Source organism: Zalophus californianus, chromosome 5 (assembly GCF_009762305.2).
Source record: "Zalophus californianus isolate mZalCal1 chromosome 5, mZalCal1.pri.v2, whole genome shotgun sequence".
Classification (NCBI taxonomy): Eukaryota; Metazoa; Chordata; class Mammalia; order Carnivora; family Otariidae; genus Zalophus; species Zalophus californianus.
The window spans coordinates 23,604,101-23,623,385 of record NC_045599.1 but is presented as its reverse complement, the minus strand read 5'-3'; the positions used below and the strand labels follow the sequence as shown (position 1 = coordinate 23,623,385).

The window sequence follows — 19,285 nt, the reverse complement described above, 5'->3', positions numbered from 1 at the left end:
GAATATAATTGGAATAGCCGCTGATGGGTTATGTAAAGAACAATTTCAATTCTCTTAAATCTGCGAGCAGCACTTTAAAACAGTATCCACACTTGGAATGTTTTTCTCTAGAAAATTACCAGACTATTTGCTTTTACGCCTCCCACACACTAACCTAATATCCAAAAACAAAACACAACAAAACAAAACAAAGCAACAGAATTAAAACTTTTGGTGGGGAAGCACCTTTGAAAGAGCCTGGGAAGGAATACCCTTTGAAACCATTATTACTGAAGAATTAGTGGATCCCAGACTTGCTTACTCCAATTTAGAAAAAAGTAAGTGCCTAAAAGAGTCACTTTTTTGAAGATAATAATAGTTATTTATGGACTACCTATTACGTGCCAAGGATTGTATTTAAATGCTTTAAAAACATTGAATCACTGACTCTGGATCAGAGCTTGTTTCAAAAGCCCAGATTTGAACTTAAGCCTGCTTAGGGCCATCACCTCTGTATTTTCCATGACCTTATTTTGCTTTTTCTGCTAGAGCCATTTTCAAAACCCATACTGAAGGAAAGGTTGGAACGGCTTTCACAGTATGATTTTAAGCGCACACAAGGATGTATTCACTCAACTTCTGACTTTCCCTTTCGTGTAGATGCATAACATCAATCCAATGAGGAATAATAATATATTCTGATTCTACAGTTACACTGAAGGCTAAAGTGAAGATTGGTTTGGGAGCAAGAGCAAAGTAATAAACACATTCATGCTGAAACATAAATGAAGGCTAGCATCCAGGAAGAGAGCAGAGGAGGGCTGGAGAGAACGGGGGGGGGGGGTACCAGGTACTTGACTGGACAGAAGAGAAAGGTAACGAGATGCAGGGGCAGGGCGCCAGAAGTTGAGGGGGGCAGCTTGGCACACTTCTCCTGTGGTTATCCCTGCTGAGTGCCCTTTCGGAGCCTTACCTTTATGCGGCCCCAGACAGCTGGTTGTAACCTAGTGTGGCACAAATGCTTTCCACACCACCTGGACATAGTTTGACTCCCTTAGAGGCAAACACTGGGCAGTCAAGCTTTGAAAACAGAGTTAATACCAAGTGGTTGTCTGCCAGGCATCCACAGTGAGTGGGCCTGCCCTCGGGAGTCCCCAGGACCTTCATCTCTCCTTAATTCAGTTCTAAATTGGGCTAGAACCTATTACAGAGGAGAGGAGGAAGAAGTTAAGCACTACAAATATGGCTAAGACAATGTTCTTTATTTCAAGTATCTTTAAGATACAGTAGAATGGTGTGGTAATCCCAAAGGCTGATTAATGGGAAGAGGAGAAAGTCCCTTTTCTGCTTTAGGCACTAAACTGTCTGGGGGGTGGGGGAGTCCTGAAAGAAGAGAAAGGAGCAGGGATGAGGGACTTAGGGTCCAGTGTTCTAGGACAAAGAGAAGGCAGGGGACTTGATTCTCTATCTGTGACCAGCATCACATCCCCAGTTATCTGCAGGCAATGGCAGGTGGCCTCGAGGAGCCAAAAACCTTAGCACATATTCTTAGTAAGAACCGTCCTCAACAGCTACCATACGATCCAGCAATTGCACTACTGGGTATTTACCACAAAGATACAAATGTAGGGATCCGAAGGGGTACGTGCACCCCAATGTTTATAGCAGCAATGTCCACAATAGCCAAACTGTGGAAAGAGCCAAGATGTCCATCGACAGAGGAATGGATAAAGAAGATGTGGTATATATACACAATGGAATATTATGCAGCCCTCAAAAGGAATGAGATCTTGCCATTTGCAACGACGTGGACGGAACTGGAGGGTGTTATGCTGAGTGAAATAAGTCAATCAGAGAAAGACATGTATCATATGACCTCACTGATATGAGGAATTCTTCATCTCAGGAAACAAACTGAGGGTTGCTGGAGTGGTCGGGGGTGGGAGGGATGGGGTGGCTGGGTGATAGACATTGGGGAGGGTATGTGCTATGGCGAGCGCTGTGAATTGTGCAAGACTGTTGAGTCGCAGATCTGTACTTCTGCGACAAATAATGCAACATATGTTAAGAAAAAAGAAAAAGAAGAAAATAGCAGGAGGGGAAGAATGAGGCGGAGTAAGTCAGAGGGGGAGACGAACCATGAGAGACGATGGACTCTGAAAAACAAACGGAGGGTTCTAGAGGGGAGGAGGGTGGGGGGATGGGTTAGCCTGGTGATGGGTATTCAAGGGGGCACGTTCTGCGTGGAGCACTGGGTGTTATGCACAACAATGAATCATGGAACACTACATCAAAAACTAATGATGTAATATATGGTGATTAACATAACAAAAAAAAAAAAAAAAGAACCGTCCTTAACTAGGCAACTCCTAATTAGGAGCCTGGTGTTGTTCTTACCTGTCTTCTTGTTTAGTCTTTAGACGAGCCCTACCGGGGAGCTGAGTCTATCCTTTCTCAGCATAACTTGCCCAATGGTCCAACAGTTAGCAAAAGACACAGCTAGGATTCAGATCTATTGCCTTAGCTGTATTTCCTCTGCTTTTCTAGGGCCTTCCTCTGAGGCCATGGCTGGTGATACATACTTCCTGAGAGCCACCAGGGCTCACACTAGTCAATGTGGATCCATCAGTAAGCCCAGTTGGCTCTAAATGTAATTAATTATAGAACTAGGGCCTGTTCCAGTTTAGGTCTACTGAAATTGCTACATCAAACGGAGGCATTTATAAAGCAATCCTGAGAAAATGAGAATAGGTTTGAATAAAGCCCCCCACCACTGCTTTTCCAGCTTCAACAGGAATAAAAGCAGATGAAACAGCATGAATTCAATCCAACAGGCAGCACAACAGAGTTTTCATCTTGCACACCTGGGGCAGCCAAAAAATGCTTTGCTCAACTTTCTTAGGGATGATGGGGCGGTGGGGAGGGTAGATGGCAAGGAGGTAAGACAAGCCTGCTGACAATTACTGGGGCTGTTTTGTTCTCTATCCCAAGTGTTTCATTTGGGTTGTGTATAGCGGCTTTTCTTTGGTTTTGATCCCAGGAATTCCCGCTTCCTGAAGGACAAAGATCACTCTGGAATTCCTACCAAGGCTTCTAGAACAAAGCAGAGAAAGCCAGCATAGCTCAGGCAACATTTGCATTCTACAAGACAATGACACTTAGCTGGACATTCCACAGTACATTCAGACCCCTGAGCATGTTTTTTCTGCAAATGTTTATTTAGAAAGATTTTTTAAAGAAATTTCAAGTGGCTGTATCTGCGGCAGTTTCTTCAGGTGAAAAATGTGCTAACAGTCACTATGAAAACCAAGACACAGGCAACAAGGAGCAAAATCAGACCTATGCGACAGTATTTTGAATGTTTCTCTTTTTCCTCTTCCTTTTTCAATAAGGTATCAAAACCGGGCGTGTACATGTCTCCCAACCAAAACCGTAGGTCATTAGGATTTTCCTAAAAAGAAAAAAAAATTATGCAGAAGAATAGGATCAATCAGTAACCAGTGTTACAGACTTACTGACACTGCAGAACAAGACACTGTGAGAGGTATTGAAGGTTGATATCTGCACTGTCCCTAGTGAGGTTTAAAAGTGTCAGAGCTCGGGGCACTGGGGTGGCTCAGTCGTTAAGCGTCTGCCTTCAGCTCCTGTCATGATCCCAGGGTCCTGGGATCGAGCCCCTCATCGGGCTCCTTGCCCTGCAGGAGGCCTGCTTCTCCCTCTCCCCCTGCTCTTCCCCCTGCCTGTGCTCTCTCTCTCTCTCTCTGTCAAATAAATAAATAAAATCTTAAAAAAAAAAAAAAGTCACAGCGCAAACAAGAGAGGCTAGGCTTTGAAGAGCATCATTATTTCTCATCAGCAATGGCTTGCGGCTAAGCTGCCCGCCGCCTCTCTGCCTCTCTAGACTCAGTGGACTTTAAGTCAGCTTCGGAGGTCAGTGAACTAGCTTTGGACTTCTTAGCGCCCTGCTGGGAGCCGAGCGGGCACACACGTAGGGAGCTGGGCAGGTGCTGCTGATGGCAATACAATTCCTCCACCACATTGCTGCAGTATCAACTTCCTGGTCTTAGAAAAGCTAAAAGAGTAAAATAAAATTTGGATGAGCTCTGCAGAAGGATAATCTTGCAATCCCTGTCTACTTGACTCGTATGGTTCATTTACTTTGTGTTCTATTCAAAGGCGAGTCTAATGCCTACAATCCTCAGGAAGAACTTCTATAATTCCAGACTCCTCGGATATTCCGCTCCTCATTCGCCCTGGTAACTGCCTATGGGGCTTCTTTTCTCCTTCCTTCCTTATAAAATTCTTAGTAATTTAGAAAAATGGTATTGACCCAAGGCACTTGGAGCCTTTATAGCCTGTAAGAGGTGAAAAGATTTCCGAAAATAAGTTAGGGGCTCTGTCTGTTATGAGATGCACTGGGATGGTGATGGAAGAAGCTGAATGAAGTATAGACAGAAAGTCTAATGAAAACGAAAGTCATGACTTTCAGAAGCATCCCTCAAAGGAGAGCTAAAGAAGCATCCCTCAAAAGAGTGCTGAAGAACAGCTTTGGGGTGAACTGTGTGTGTGGAGGATGGGTGGGGAGAGGACAGACCCCGGGTTCAGTGAAGCAGCGCACTCATCATATTTCTATTTGATCTTCCTAAACATAGCTCACAGAATTTGCTAACAGGAATATTCCTCATTGCCAACGAAGTTCAATCCCCTTAGCCTTACATTCAAACACTTTTTAAGGTGTTTTTGAGCCTCATGTTCCCATTTTTCTATCCCTTAAATTGTAGTGTCAGCAAAACTGGACTACTTACTGTTCTGCCAATCTCTCTCACTTTCTGGTATTTGTGATTTTTGCTTGCTAGTCTGGACAGAAGAGCTTCCCTGCTCATGCAAACCATCCATATCTTTTGGAATTCTATGCATTCTTCAAGCCCAGCATAAATTAACTTTTTCATGAAGCCTTTTTTATAATCCAGTGTGATTTTTGTCTTCCTTTTGAATCTGCATAGCCCGTTCTACTATTATTACATTATTCTCTTCCCTTATTTTATTCTATAATTATGGTTTTACTACTCTGATCAGTTAGATGAACTTTTTGATGCAGGGGCAGCAATACTCATCTTCATAGTCCTTTTGCCATTCAGGTAAACGCTAAAGAGCAGAGAAGAGCCTCCGGCACTCGGTCAAGAAATGTTGGTGAAATAACACAATACATACTTTCCTAATTGTAGCAACTGACTTTTTAAGCAGCTGAAGTGTCCATCAAAAGATGAATGGATAAAAGGAATGAAATCTTGCCATTTGCAGCAACATGGATGGAGCTAGACAGTACAATGCTAAGCAAAATAAGTCAGAGAAAGACAAATACCATATGATTCCACTCATGTGGTATTTAAGAAACAAAGCAAATGAGCAAAGGAAAGAGAGAAAGAGAAGGAGAGAGAGAGAGAGAGAGAGAGAGAGAGAGAGAGAAGCCAAGAAACAGACTCTTAACTGTAGAGAACAAACTGATGGTTACCAGAGGGAAGAGCGTTGGGGGATGGGTGAAGAAAAGGCTGGGGTTTAAGGAGTGCACTTTTCGTGATGATCCCTGGGTGAATTATTGAGTCACTATATTGTGCACCTGAAACTAATATAACACTGCGTTTTAACTACAGTGGAATTAAAATAAAAACTTAATAAAAAAAGAAACTAACTTCTTAGAGGACCTGATCTTCAGACTCCTGATTAAAAAAAAAAAGCAAAAAAAAAAAAAAAACCCAAAAAACCCCACAAGATTACTGTTGCTATGGGGGAGCATCTGTTATGGAAACTTCTCTGGAAAAGAGGCTACATTAAGAAGGAGATACCTTAAATCTACTAAGAGATTAAAAAACCTCAAAGATTCTGGACAACAAGATATTTCAAGAGTGCACATTTGAGGTTTTTAAAAGTGTAAGATTTTAAGGGGACACAATATTGTCCCCTTTGCAACAGAAAAAAAATCTTCAGGTGCTTAAGGTATGGGGATCAGAGCAGATACACCTTCTTAAATGAAGTGTATGTGGAAAAAGTCAGGCCTCCCTGACCTTAGGGCAGGCAGAGGCAAGGGGAGGAATCCAGTCCACTCAGAAAACAGAGGGCCACTCTCCTTGCTTTGCAGGTATTTCTAGATCTTCTATGTGATAGATGACACCAGGGGGAAAAAAAGAAAACAAAGAAAAACTGAAGTTGGGTTTAAGCTGGGTGAATGAGTTCATTGCATACTTTTCCTGTGTTGAAATGTTTTTGTTTTGTTTTGTTACTGAGACACAGGAAAATGTCCAAAATGTAAATCTGCAATCTTAAATCACTGAGTGGGCTTGGAATAAGATGATCCTTGATGAGAACTGCTTTGCACCGTGCCTAAGACAGAGCATTGAATAAATAGTTTTGAATCAATGTAGATGAGGGAATTCTTAAGTCTTCATGAAATAAATGGTCACAAAACTAGGGGAAAACATACATCATCTGGCAAATTAATTTTCAAAAACATTTACCTTCTAGGTCAACCTTTCTGTGTCACATTATTTCTTTCCCTCTACAACAGACAGGTGTCAGTAATTGCTGACATAGTGAAAGTCAGAACAAATCCATAAACACATGCTGCCTAGGAGCAAGAAAGGGATGCCAGGAGCCCACATGACCTGAAATCTAATGATCTGGGTCTAGTGAAGAGTGCTTGTCACCGTAACACCCATTTTTTTAAAAGGAATATTTGATCTTCTTCATCAATTGAAGGAGGTGATTCTTTGCTTTGAGTACCTTCAGATGCCCAGAAAGGTTTGTGTGCAGGGAATGCCTGTCATACTCCTCAACGGTCCATGAGGGATGCTTTTTCCTTTCTTTCATAGCTTCCTCCAAACTTAGGTCACCAAAGAGTGGGTTATTCTTCAGAACTGATGACAGGGATGGTGGGGGATGATCCACAGCACTCTCTGCACCAGACAGTCTCATTCGCTGAGCGGTAATGGTCTTCTTTTCTCTCTGTTGGGAGACACAGTGACAAGGCTTCTCTTACCAATGGGTCACGGGTGGCAGAGGAGGAAACGTGAAATAATGGCTCCTGAAAATCTGCTGATTCTGCCTGGAAACCCAACAGATTAGGACAATGAATGAGGAAAGGATTCTAGGATCTAGTCTGACCTAGAATCTCACCACTAATTAAGTTTTTTTCTTTGTGTGTGATCTTGTTCAGCTTCAGTGATCATTCATTAAAATGTTCTTTTATAACCACAGAGAAAGAACATTGTTCTTTAATTCAAATAGCAGAATTCTGAACAAAGCCGGTGTTTTTCCAGCTCACTTGCATTGAGATTTAATGACAGTTTACTTCTATTTGTGCATTCCATGACTGATAAAAATAATATTTAACGTTGCTGTATTAATCCAGCAAAGTCAAGAGTAAAAGGCATTTTATAGGTATGCCTTGGCTTTCACAAAAACTCTCTTGAGACTCCTATTTCAGACAGCTCGGAGGACAGAATAGCATCGTACTCCTTTACATGTCTACAAACCAGCTGGCTATTAGATGGCTCTAATATTGACGTTCAGATTTTTAAAATCTTTTTTTTATTGAAGCAAAATATACATATAGAAAAGAGCACATATCATAAATGTATAGCTCAATAAGAAACAGAACATTACCAGCATACCTCCTCTCCCCTTCCATAACCCTTGCCCTTTCCCTGCCCAAGACAACCAGTATCCCAAATTTAACAGCTTAGGGTACTTGTGTTTTTCCTGTGTCTGATTTGAACTTCAGGGTTTTACTTTGCTTTTTTTTCCCTTATGACTATAAAATTAATATGGAGGTAGAAAAATTTAGCTTTAAAATTTGTTCATTGGCTGAATAAAATTAAGAAGAAACAAAAAGCCTATAGATTAACGCCTCAGTCGTGGGGCGTCAAGGGAGATGAATTCTACATAAGTTAATTTTCTGAAAACTTAGGTTTAACCCTTAAAAACTGGTGACACATTTCATGTATTTACAGCAATTTTTCAATACATGTGTTTCATATATTTCAGCCTTCCTAAACAGAGAAGGTTCAATAGCAATTAATATTCTTCTGAGTCATATCTATGATCATCAAGACACTGGTTTCCTCAGCATATCAGCATATATTGTGGTATATAGGTCACATTAAATATGTATTTATGTAAGCTAGGTTGTGAACTAATATTACCTACAGTTTCCTTCTGAAATGGCTGATAAGCCAAAAGAAATCATCTAGATAAAACCATTCACATTCTCTTTGGTCTCAGGTTTCCCTAATTTTCTTAACCCGTACATTTTTTACATACTTAGAGGTCAAGTGGGAGATCTTCTCTGAATTTATTAAGTTGTTGGTCTGCTCAAAATCAATTTATATTCTTCAATACTGAGATTTGCAATGAAATAATACATCATCTTGACTTGGCATTTGTCTTTAAGATGGATGGCCTCATAAAAATGTTTGTGAATTGAGAAAAAACAATTTGATATGAAGTTTAGATCATTTCAGCTTAGCATAATTCTGACTCAAGGTTTTTTTTCCAAGGCTAGACATCTTTGATCATCTTTGAGAGGGATAATTCTTCAGACGTTGACAAATTTGCTTTATCAGTTTTCTTGCCTGCTTGACTATTCCTTGAACTTCTTAAATAAGAAAGCTCTATAAATGAGGCGAATACAGTTTTGGGGGGTAGGAAAAAATAACAGACTCTATTACAGTGTATAAAGACCTTGAAAAACTAATAGGTATAAGATAACAAAATAATTTTAATAATTATTAACTCAGAGCTATAGTCTGAAAAGAACATTCAAGCCCTTAATTCTAAACCACATTCTTAAAAGTCTGAGGTTTATCCTAATATATGGTGCCATTTATTTTTTGTGTTGCATGACAATTTCATGTCTAAAGGGCATGTGAAGAGAAAATTAACAGAATATCTTTGCTAAGAATTTGATGGCAGGATAAGAAATACTAATTATGGTTGAGGTTCATTTATATTTTGGTAATTTTTTTCAAATAACTTAAGAAAGAAAAAAAAGCATGTATTTGATTCTAGCTCTTGATACCACATTCTGGATAGATTACATTTACCAAAGGAAAACTCAATAGTAATTCTATTATTTTAGTCATAAAAACTCTAAAATAATTTTATTTTAAAATATTTAAGGAGTGTAACACTTCAAAGCTTACCTAGACTTTTCTGTATTCACCACTACTTTGTCCATTTATCTTTTATACATTTTAGTCATTATTTACACCATTTAGATATAAGTAAACTATCATACAGTAAAAAGAGTGAAATAGAATGCATGTTTAGACAAACAAAAACTTAGACTACAGAATTAATAGGCCAATAAAGAAAGAACCTCTAAAAAAACGTACTTCAGGAAGAAACTTGATAATAAAAGTAAAGCTTAAGATGCAAAAAGAAATGCTGAGCAAAAAAAAAGGGAAAAAAGAAAGAAAACTGCTAAGTATTTATATCTAAGCAAGTATTGATTTTATGGTAAAATAGAGATAATAATTACTAATTTGTGAGTTTTTAAATAGGGACAATTAAATCACTGGTCTGTAAAATTTAACACAGATATTTCTGATGATAACATTTTAAGAAATCATGTCAGTGAGAGCATAGAAATATTATGAAAAATAGAGAAAGAATTTATAGTTTCTAAATCAGTAGAGCAGTAGAAAAAAGATAAAGGAAACTTGATCTTAAGACAATAAAACTGAAACAAAGATTAGGGGAACTTCAGGAAAACAGAAAAACTAAAATTTTCTAAAAAAATTTTAGAAATCATCATGTTAAATGTAAATAGACTAAACCTTCAATTTTAATGACAGAGATTGTCAGATCAGATTTTTAAAATTAAATGACATAATATTTACAAGAGGAATACCTAAAATATAAGGACTCAAAGAATGAGAGTGAAAGAATGTGAAAAGATATACTGGCAAATAGAGAGAAATGAGAACTCTGTATTGTGGTGACTGGTTAAATGCTTACAAATTTTATTCTCCCTTCCTGAGCATAAAGGATGACTGTCTTTCCCAGTCTGGCTTGAAGTTACAATGGGGCCAGCTCTTTCCTAGTTGATGATGTATGGATAAAAGTAACAGAAACCACCATCGAACCTGGTCCCTGAAATCTCCCACAATATTTTTGGCTCATTTTCCTCATTTCCATTTTTGTGTCACTATGAAGCAAGGGTTCTGTGATGGCAGAATTACAGGATGAAAGAACTTGAGGCTGTGAGTTATTTCTTGGAAAAGAGCTGCCGCTAAAATCCATTTGTCCTTCCTCAGACTTTTCATGAGCAAGAAAATTCTTTTATTTTTGGAGTGCCCCGTGGCTCAGGCGGTTAAGCATCTGACTTGATTTCAGCTCAGGTCATGAACTCAGGGTCCTGGGATTGAGCCCTGCTTCAGACTGTGAGCGCAGCAGGGAGTGTGCCTCAGGATTTTCTCTCTCCCTCTGCCCTTCCCCTGCACGCACACTCGCTCTATCTCTGTAATATGTGAATGGATCGTAAACCAAACCAAACCAAAACAAAACAAAAAAAACTTTTATTTTTAATTAGTGGTATTTTGTGGGGATTTGTGCCATCACAGTATAGCCTACCCTATCCTCCCTAATACAGGAAGTAGTGTATCTTAAAATTCCACGAACATGTGGCATGGGCTTAGGAGCCAAGACGTGGAAAGGGATGAAAAAAAATCAGCGGCCGGAATGATGGTTATTCATATCTTACAGGAAAAAAAATTGGCATAAATGTCATCTGTCATAATTGGGAATTATGATAATTAACCCTGATAATAAATAATCAGAGCATTAATGTGATACAAGAAGGAGATGAGATTAGAGAAAGAGAGGGGCAGTTGGAAAGAAGAAATGAAAGAGAGTAGAGAGGACCTAGAAATGTGATGCCTTCTCTCTTATTGTTGAAAATCTGTTTGTAGAACCCAACACTAAGACACAGAATTATTTAAAAAAGAAAAAAAAAAAGCACTGAGCAAAATATGCCTATTGAAATTTCTCAGGTGAATAAAGTGATTCAAGATAAAGATCCTGTTAGGCTGTGCTTTCATAACTTATTCCTGAGAGCCTCTCTGTGGTTGTCACTGACTCTAAAAATACAGAAACGGAGGCAGAAAAGCAAGACATTAAAGCCTATTAGAGAGTTATGCCTTCAAAGAACTTGACGTGTGTTTACTGACATAAAATTGATTGCAAGTAGTCAGTCAGGTCAAGTAAGATTGCATTAATAAATAGCTTCCTAAATTCTGTAAGAAATATATGACCAAAGTAATCACAAGCCTATACCTAAAAGCTTTTGAATATTTAGAATTAAAAAGCAAAGCAAAACAAAAGAAAGCAGCGATAATAACCCTAGATTTCTAAATTTCCTTGAGTAGGAGTAAACTTTGAAGCTTATCCTTGAAGGAGGGTCTACTTCTGATGTGGCAAAAGAGAATAGTGAACAAAGGGATGCCTCCTAGAGGGTGGAATCAAGGACTATAGACAACAGTACATCAGAAGTTCTTCTAAAAAGCAGAATCATTGCCTAATCCATCTTCCACACCTTCAAGGAAGGAGGCCACACAAACTATTCCCATGAGACCTCAGAATTACTTTGGAATAGTGACTGCCATGTCTCTGTTTTATTTATTTATTTATTTATTTATTTAGTTATTCATTTATAAAGATTTATTTATTTATTTTTGTGAGAAAGAGTATAAGTATTATAAATATATATTATGTAAATGTGTTTAAAAGAATGATAAACTGTGGCAGAGCCTGGCTAGCAAATCCATTTCTTCCTTATGGGCATGCAACAGTCCATGGATTAGGACATAGGACTGGATTGGGACATACCCCAACTCAGGGTTGACCCCTGAAATCCCTGGAAAGATTCCTGGATTACTCTCTTTCCAGTATACAGGCCCAACAGCGATTCTATATAGTAGACCCTCAAGAAGGAACAGTCTGGATTCCACTTGAAAGTCAGGCCCCTAGGACATCCACATCACCCATATCAGACCTTGTGTGAGAGATACATTTTATTGTGTTAAGTCACTAAAATTTTGAGTATATTTGTATCCACAACATAACTTCAGCTACCATGAAGAAAGCATGTATATATACATAACACACAAAGTAGATTTTAAGATGAAAGACTTTGTTAGGTACAGAGGATTGCTATGAAATGAATAAAGGTAGATATCATTAGTAAAATATAATTCTAAACTTGTATGCATCTAATAATCTCAATCTTTATAAGGCAAAACTGGAGAAAATTACAAGGAGAAATTTATACATACAATTTTTATCAAGCAGACAAACAATTACTAAAGATAAAGAGGATTTGAGCAATAAAACCAAGTTTGATCAAGTGATATATATTAACATCTTTATTAAACAACTGAAAGCATTAATTTTTAAAATATACCCTGCATATTTACAAAAATTGATAACAGGCAAGTCTCTAAAACAAATTTCAAAGACTCAGTATTATATGGATCATGCTGTTTGAACACAGTCAACTTAGAAATTTATGTATCAATATCAAAGAGTTAATTTAAAGTACCACATTTTGTAGAAAACCAAAACACATACTTTAAAGAAATAACAATGGAAATTAAGAATTTAGAACAGAATGAAAATGAAAAATGCTACATTTGTAATATTGTTGACTGGAGTTGAAATGATATTTTGAGGGACCAATATAGAAATATATGCTAGCATGATAAAAGCAGAATGAGAAAATTAATGAGGTAATAAGAAACTATAAAGATAGAAGTAGGGAAAATTACACTGTATGTTAACTGCGATTTAAATAAAATTTTAAAAAAGATAGAAATCAATACATATTACAAAGGAAAAAACAAATGAACAACGTTGAAAGCTATTTCTCTGGAAGGGCTGGAAAGACTGAAAACACCTCTGGCAATACTGCTCGGGAAAAAAGACACAAATCCACAGGGCTAGAAATGGAAAAGAAACATGAGTAAAGACATAACAGAGATTAAGAAACGTAACAGGAGAATAATGAGAGCAATTTAAAAAAATTACATGCAATTGGGCAGTTTCCCACATAGCTTAGAAAACTTAAGAAAAAAATAGAAAATGTTAATAAACCTATGATCATTTGACTAACTGAATCAATAGTTTAAAATCTACCCCAACTGCACACAAATTAAAAAACATGAGGCCAAGCAAGTATTGCAATCAACTTCTACCAGATATTCTTGAAAACAGATCACTCCTATTTTTGTCAAATCCTTCCAGAAAATAGGAAAACAATGAATACTCCCCAGTTCATTTTATGAGGTTGGTATAAAAGCCAGACAAAGGCAGTAAGTAAAAGAAAAGGTAATTTAATTATAGGCCAATTTCTTATAAGCACAATGCAAAAATCATGAATAAACTATTGCTAAACAGAATCCTACAATATGTAAAATTATACATACCAGGATAAGAAAGATTTATACCATGAAAGAATTTTTACCTAGAGGGTGATTTAAAAAATTAGAAGATTAATATAATTCACCACATAATCAGGAAAAAAAGGTAGAATTTTGCAACAGATTTTGAAAACGTTCAAACTATATTTAAAGCACACTTTCTTTGCAAACTAGAAATAGCAGGGAATCTTTAAAAACTAATTAAGAGAATCTGCCCAAAATTTCCAGGGCACAGTTTACCAAATAGTTGCAATATGAGAAGCATTTGTTTTAGTTTCAGAATTAATACAATGATGCCAGTAATCACAAACATTTATATGTTATTGCAATGGAAGCCCTAAGCAATACAATAAGAACAGAAAAGTAAATAAAAGGAATAAGGGTTTTAAATAATGAAACAAAACAGCGGATGGCATGATTATCTACAGAGATATGTACTGTCAAGATAAAACAGATTAACAGATCAATATGTAGTAATTTCGTAGTCTATAATAATCAGTGGCATACATGAGTAACACTATTATGAAATATGATTTAAAAGGTTCTAGTCTTAAGAGCATAAAGTGCTATCAATATTTAGATATAAACTTAATGAACTTTATGAAAACTTCTATGTGTAGAATTATAAGACATCATTGAGCCATATGAAGTGCTGAAGAAATGAAGAAGATATACCATGTTTATAGATTGGGATAATCAAGCAAATAAAGATTTCTATTTTTCCCCAATCTGTACATGCGATGAAATCCCTTTCATAATCATAATGCAAACAAGGCATTTTGTTTATCTATGACTTGTGGGAGTACAAATTTGTGGTGTTCAGTGACCACAGTAATTCTGTTTTCCAAATTACTAGAATGGCTATCTTTATAAAACACAGGTTTGATTGCGTGAGTCTCTTGCTTAAAAATTTCACCAAGCCCTCAAAATTTTCAGGATAAAATTTAAAATCTCAAACAACAACTACCAACCCTTTGTGGTCTGACCCAGGCCTCTCTTGAACCTTGTCTCCTGCCTTCTCTCTACCTAACCAGGGCCCTGGAGTCCCACACATGCTATTGTAAGCCTGAGGGTGTCCTTCATAAAGCCTTTAGTGCCAGAGACATTTGGGTCTGGTCTGAGACCAGTACGGTGGGACAGTTGGGGTGTTGTTTCTGGCAGCACACCCCGTCCAAGGCTAAATTCCAGACCCCACTGGAGACCTTGGGAACTGCATACATTTAGCATTACTTGATAAATCATGTTCTGATATTTGCACATAAATCCCTAAGCAACTGAGCGATGCCCCTCAATCTACTTCCTAGATAATAATTTAAGTGCCTCAGAGGTTCTATAACATTTCTTTAAATGTAGGCTTAAAAATGGGAGACTGTTGTGTATGAAGGGCTGTTCTTTTCAGAACAGTAAGAAGAGGATTAGGAATAGAGACATTTTTAGAGAAGTCACGACAGATCTCAAGGACCTGTCCAGAGACAGATTGCTAAGAGGTACAATTATAGCCTACAAAACAAAACAAACAAACAAACAAACAAACAAAAACCACCCAAAGGGAAAAAAAAACTGAGATAGAAGAGACATTAAAATTTACGGGGAAGGGTTAGCTATTAAGACTGAAAATTAAAGCAAGGAAAGGTGATAATGGAATAAACCCAGGAAATGAAACTGTCTAGAAATCAAGGGAAGAACAACCTTTTATCCTTGGCTTTTTGGTCCAGCTCACAGGTTTAGCACAGAATGCTCCTGGAAGCCAGGAAAAGATAAAACAAAGAGATTAATCTGAAAAGATTATGAAGTCTAACTGCTCATGAAAAAAAAGGGGGGGCACTACAGTATCTGAAAAAACATATTTTATCATTTAAACTAAAAATTTTTTTTGCCTTTTCCTTTCATTACCTCGTTTTATAAAGGGATTGGCAGAAATATTTGGAATACAATTCCAAATGCCTTCATCAGATACATGCCCCAAATTATTTTAACAACCAGAAACATTAGATTTTGGCAAACGTTTGTTCATTGCACTGAGATGAAATTTATTGTGAAGCTTCTTTACTTTTTTAGTGAAAGAATTTAAGAAAAGTATAAATATAGTGGGATCAGGAAATACATGCTTATTTTCTCTCTCCCTGCAAACACGGTGACCTGTGGGTTTGCGCAGCATGAATTTCACAGTGTCTGGGGCTATTGGCAAGAGCGACAACAGGGCTTACTTTTCTATATGCCGGGAATTGCTTCTGCATGTAAAAATGGCTGACAGAATTTCCTCTGAAAGTGGATGTGAATTTTTAAAAAAGCTTTGAGAGATAAGTCATGGATAGAAATATGATGCATATATTTGGGAATTCAACTTCATATTTGGGATTATAGGATATGTGTCTTAACTGCTGAGTTACCATTAATTTTGAAGGCAATAGTTGTAGGTTAAGTCCTTTGACATTCCTTGAGGTGGTCGGAATCCCAAACACCATGCACCTGGGTGGTGTGAGACCCAGGGGTAAGCCGACACGACTCTGAAGTCTGTGGATTTCGTGTGTGTATAAAATCTACTGCTTGAGCTATGGATTGACAATGTATTAACTATGTTCCCTACAACCCCATCTGCACTATAAATAAAAAATGCAAGTATTATTATCTACTGTTTTTCAAAATCTAATGAAAGGATAATTTCAACACAATTTGGAATATTGTCAAATAATAATACACATTTCTTAAACTTTCATAGGAAACCTTTTCTCTCAATTGTTTTTACCTCATGTTATTTTTATTTGTTCTCATTTTTAAACAGATACATAAAATTAATATTATACTAATTTTTCAAGTGGAAATATTGAGGCATGAATGAACTAAGGTCATAATAGAAGTCTCTTGAAGTGGCTTATTGTGGATTTGAGACAAGAAACCAGGTTTCTGGGGCGCCTGGGTGGCTCGGTTGCTTAAGCATCTGCCTTTGGCTCAGGTCATGATCCTGGAGTCCTGGGATGGAGCCCTGCGTCAGGTGTGGGGCTCCCTGCTCAGTGGGGAGTCTGCTTCTTTCTCTCTCCCACTGCCCCTGCTCCTGCTCTCTCTCTCTCTCTCTCACTGTGGTGCGTGTGCGCCCTCTCTAATAAATAAAATCTTAAAAAAAAAAAAAGAAACCAAGTTTCTAATCTCTTTATCCAATGCTCTTCCCATTGGCTTAATGCATCCCCAACAGAGTGAAGGTTTTATTTTTTATTCTATTTTTTTTGAAAGATTTTATTTATTTATTTGAGAGAGAGAGAGAGCAAGAGAGAGTGAGAAAGAGCATGAGTGGAGGGGATGGGGAGCGGAAGAGGGAGAGGGAGAAGCAGGCTTCCCGCCGAGCAGGGAGCCCGATGCCGGACTCGATCCCAGGACCCTGGAATCATGACCTGAGCCAAAGGCAGATGCTTAACCGACTGAGCCACCCGGGCACGCCAAAGTGAGGGTTTTAAATGAAGAACTTTGACACCTGCCACCTTATACATCCCTAACACCTCGATACACCTGCTATACTCACTGCTTTCCTCCAGGAACACTCCAGCCCCTTAAAACTTTCATATGTCCTCTTACTTTAGATTTATATTTTATCCAACAAATACATCACTCCTGAATTTTAAGATCCAACCAGGGAAAGCAGAATTACTTATCCACATATTACAAATAAAAGTAGTAAATGTAAATCGTACTTAGTCTTAATTTGTGTCATGCCTACCCAACTATCTGAATTTGTAAGATTTATTACCCCCCCACCCTATGCATCATTTCAATGATTTATTCTGTCATTTAACATTTTTTTTAGAGTAAAAGGAAAATTAAATTTACCAAGTTTATGTGTATTTTACAGTAACCATTAACATTAATCTAAAGACACAGGAAGCAGATTTTTACCTCCTTGTTTTTTTCTTGGATAACTACTTCAGCTCATCAGGGCCTACCTGTTGAAAAAGATGCCCCTTAGAAATTGGATACATTTCATTCTGGTTTAGGGACAACCTGCAACAGAGATTTAAACCATGAAGATTCACATGAAGGAAATAGGTCAACTCTAGTCCCAAACAAAAGATGTTGGATTGATGTGTTCCAACCTCAAAGGAATTTATTGGATACGTTTTCTTTGACTAAACTTCACAGCATAGGAGGGCCAAGATTTTCTGAACAGATTTTTGAGTCATTTTGTTCCATGATATAAACAACAAGGAAGGAAAAGGAAGAATTTCACTGTATTTAACTTAAAATACAAAAACAATAACCAAAAAGGTGTGTATGGGCGGGGGGAGAGTTTTGAAGATTACAAAAGGGAAGGATGCAAAATTTTTTACAAAGGCAGTTGTCATAACAAGCTGCCTGATGATGGAAATAAATTAAAACCCTTATAGGTGGAGGAAACACTTACATAATCATTTGAGTGTACTTGATTTTGAATGATCTCACGATAAAGGTCCCGAGGAGCCCACAAACATACCACAAAGGAGTCACTTTACACCAGGACTCATGAGTAGCAACTGTTTCTTAAAAGAAAACAAATTTCTGTTCAGGGAATTTGAACAACTCCAAAGAATTTAATGACTTGCAGGGGTTTGTAGGTCAGTCACATCTGTTCTGAAATGAAATGCTTCTTCCTGTTTTTAAATTGACTAACCCTTAACCCCATTAGTCTTCACGTCTTAAAACAAAGATTATTCCTGTTTCATGGGCTGTCCAACAGTCAGGGCCTTTATGTTTATTCCAGCACATGGAACTCATCACAGTTTTATTCTTCTCTTTCGGTCAGCAAAGAGAAGGAAGATACAAAAGAAGAAAGCAACAAATAAAGTCTGCACTGGGTTTGAAGGTCGGATCGTTACGTCTTGTTCACATGGATACCTGTGGAAAATAAGAATATCTAAGACAATAGCCAGCACCTTTCCAAGGAGAAGAGTTCCTTCTATTTTCGTTTCCTTCAATCATTAGGTTTCCGTTGTTGTGCTGAGTCTTCTCTGCATGAAAGGAAAGGGAGCCAGTCTAAGGGAGGCAAAAGCAAGTCCCCTGGTTGTCTCAGACGCTGTGTACGAATCCCCAGTGTAAGCGTCGGCTGCTTTGTGCTTAGAATACACCAGAACATAGAAGCAGGGTTGTCCCCCAGAGTCTAATTTGCAAATGTAACAAGTGGCTTGAAAAATTCTGAAGGAAAGGAGTAAGATGAAAAGTAGGCAATAAAATGAGGACAGGCCGAAAAGCGAGAGCTTGGAGGAAAATGAGTGGTCGGGGAAATTCACATATTTTATAAAATGATCAAAGACTTTCCTGATGCTAAGGAAGAGAGAAAGACCTTTTTATATTGCAAGAGTGAGCTGCTACCTTGTACCATATTCCCTACAGCCTTTTTTTTTGTACAAATAATGACATGGTAGATAGAAAGAAACGAGCCCCACCCCAGGTGCTTCATCTCCCGGATTTTACCTGTGTGTACACGAGGTTTTGCCAGTGCTGCGCAGCAGGGTAGTTCCCCCCTGGAAACCTTGCCAGGCTGGCCTGAAGAAGAGCTGAGCTCCTCATGAAAGACTTCACATCGAGCTGCAGGAATTTGTCAGGATGGTTGTTGTTTGGCAAAACAGAGAGATCCATGTCTCCCTTCGACTGCGGTGGAAAACAAAGGAAGTGAGGCTGCTCTTGTCAGACTTGTCCATTATTAATAAGCCTGAGGATGCTCCGACTGGCATCTGAAACCAGGTCTCTTAGCTACACTGGGGAGCCACTCTTGAAATGACACACCAACACACAAGAACAATGCAGCACCCTGCCTTGCCTTTTACACACAACACACACACACACAACACACAGACACACACACACGTACG

At 38.1% G+C, this 19,285-nt stretch overlaps 1 protein-coding gene across 1 annotated transcript; it reads right to left on the bottom strand.

The window, feature by feature from the left end:
- Window positions 1–3,250: 3,250 nt before the first annotated feature.
- Window positions 3,251–19,052, bottom strand: MINAR2 (membrane integral NOTCH2 associated receptor 2). The gene is made up of 3 exons (XM_027604597.1): window positions 18,888–19,052; window positions 6,757–6,978; window positions 3,251–3,430 (listed from the first exon to the last, which is right to left on the bottom strand). Exons 1-3 carry the CDS (start codon window positions 19,050–19,052, stop codon window positions 3,251–3,253), a joined length of 567 nt encoding a protein of 188 aa, XP_027460398.1.
- Window positions 19,053–19,285: the final 233 nt, after the last annotated feature.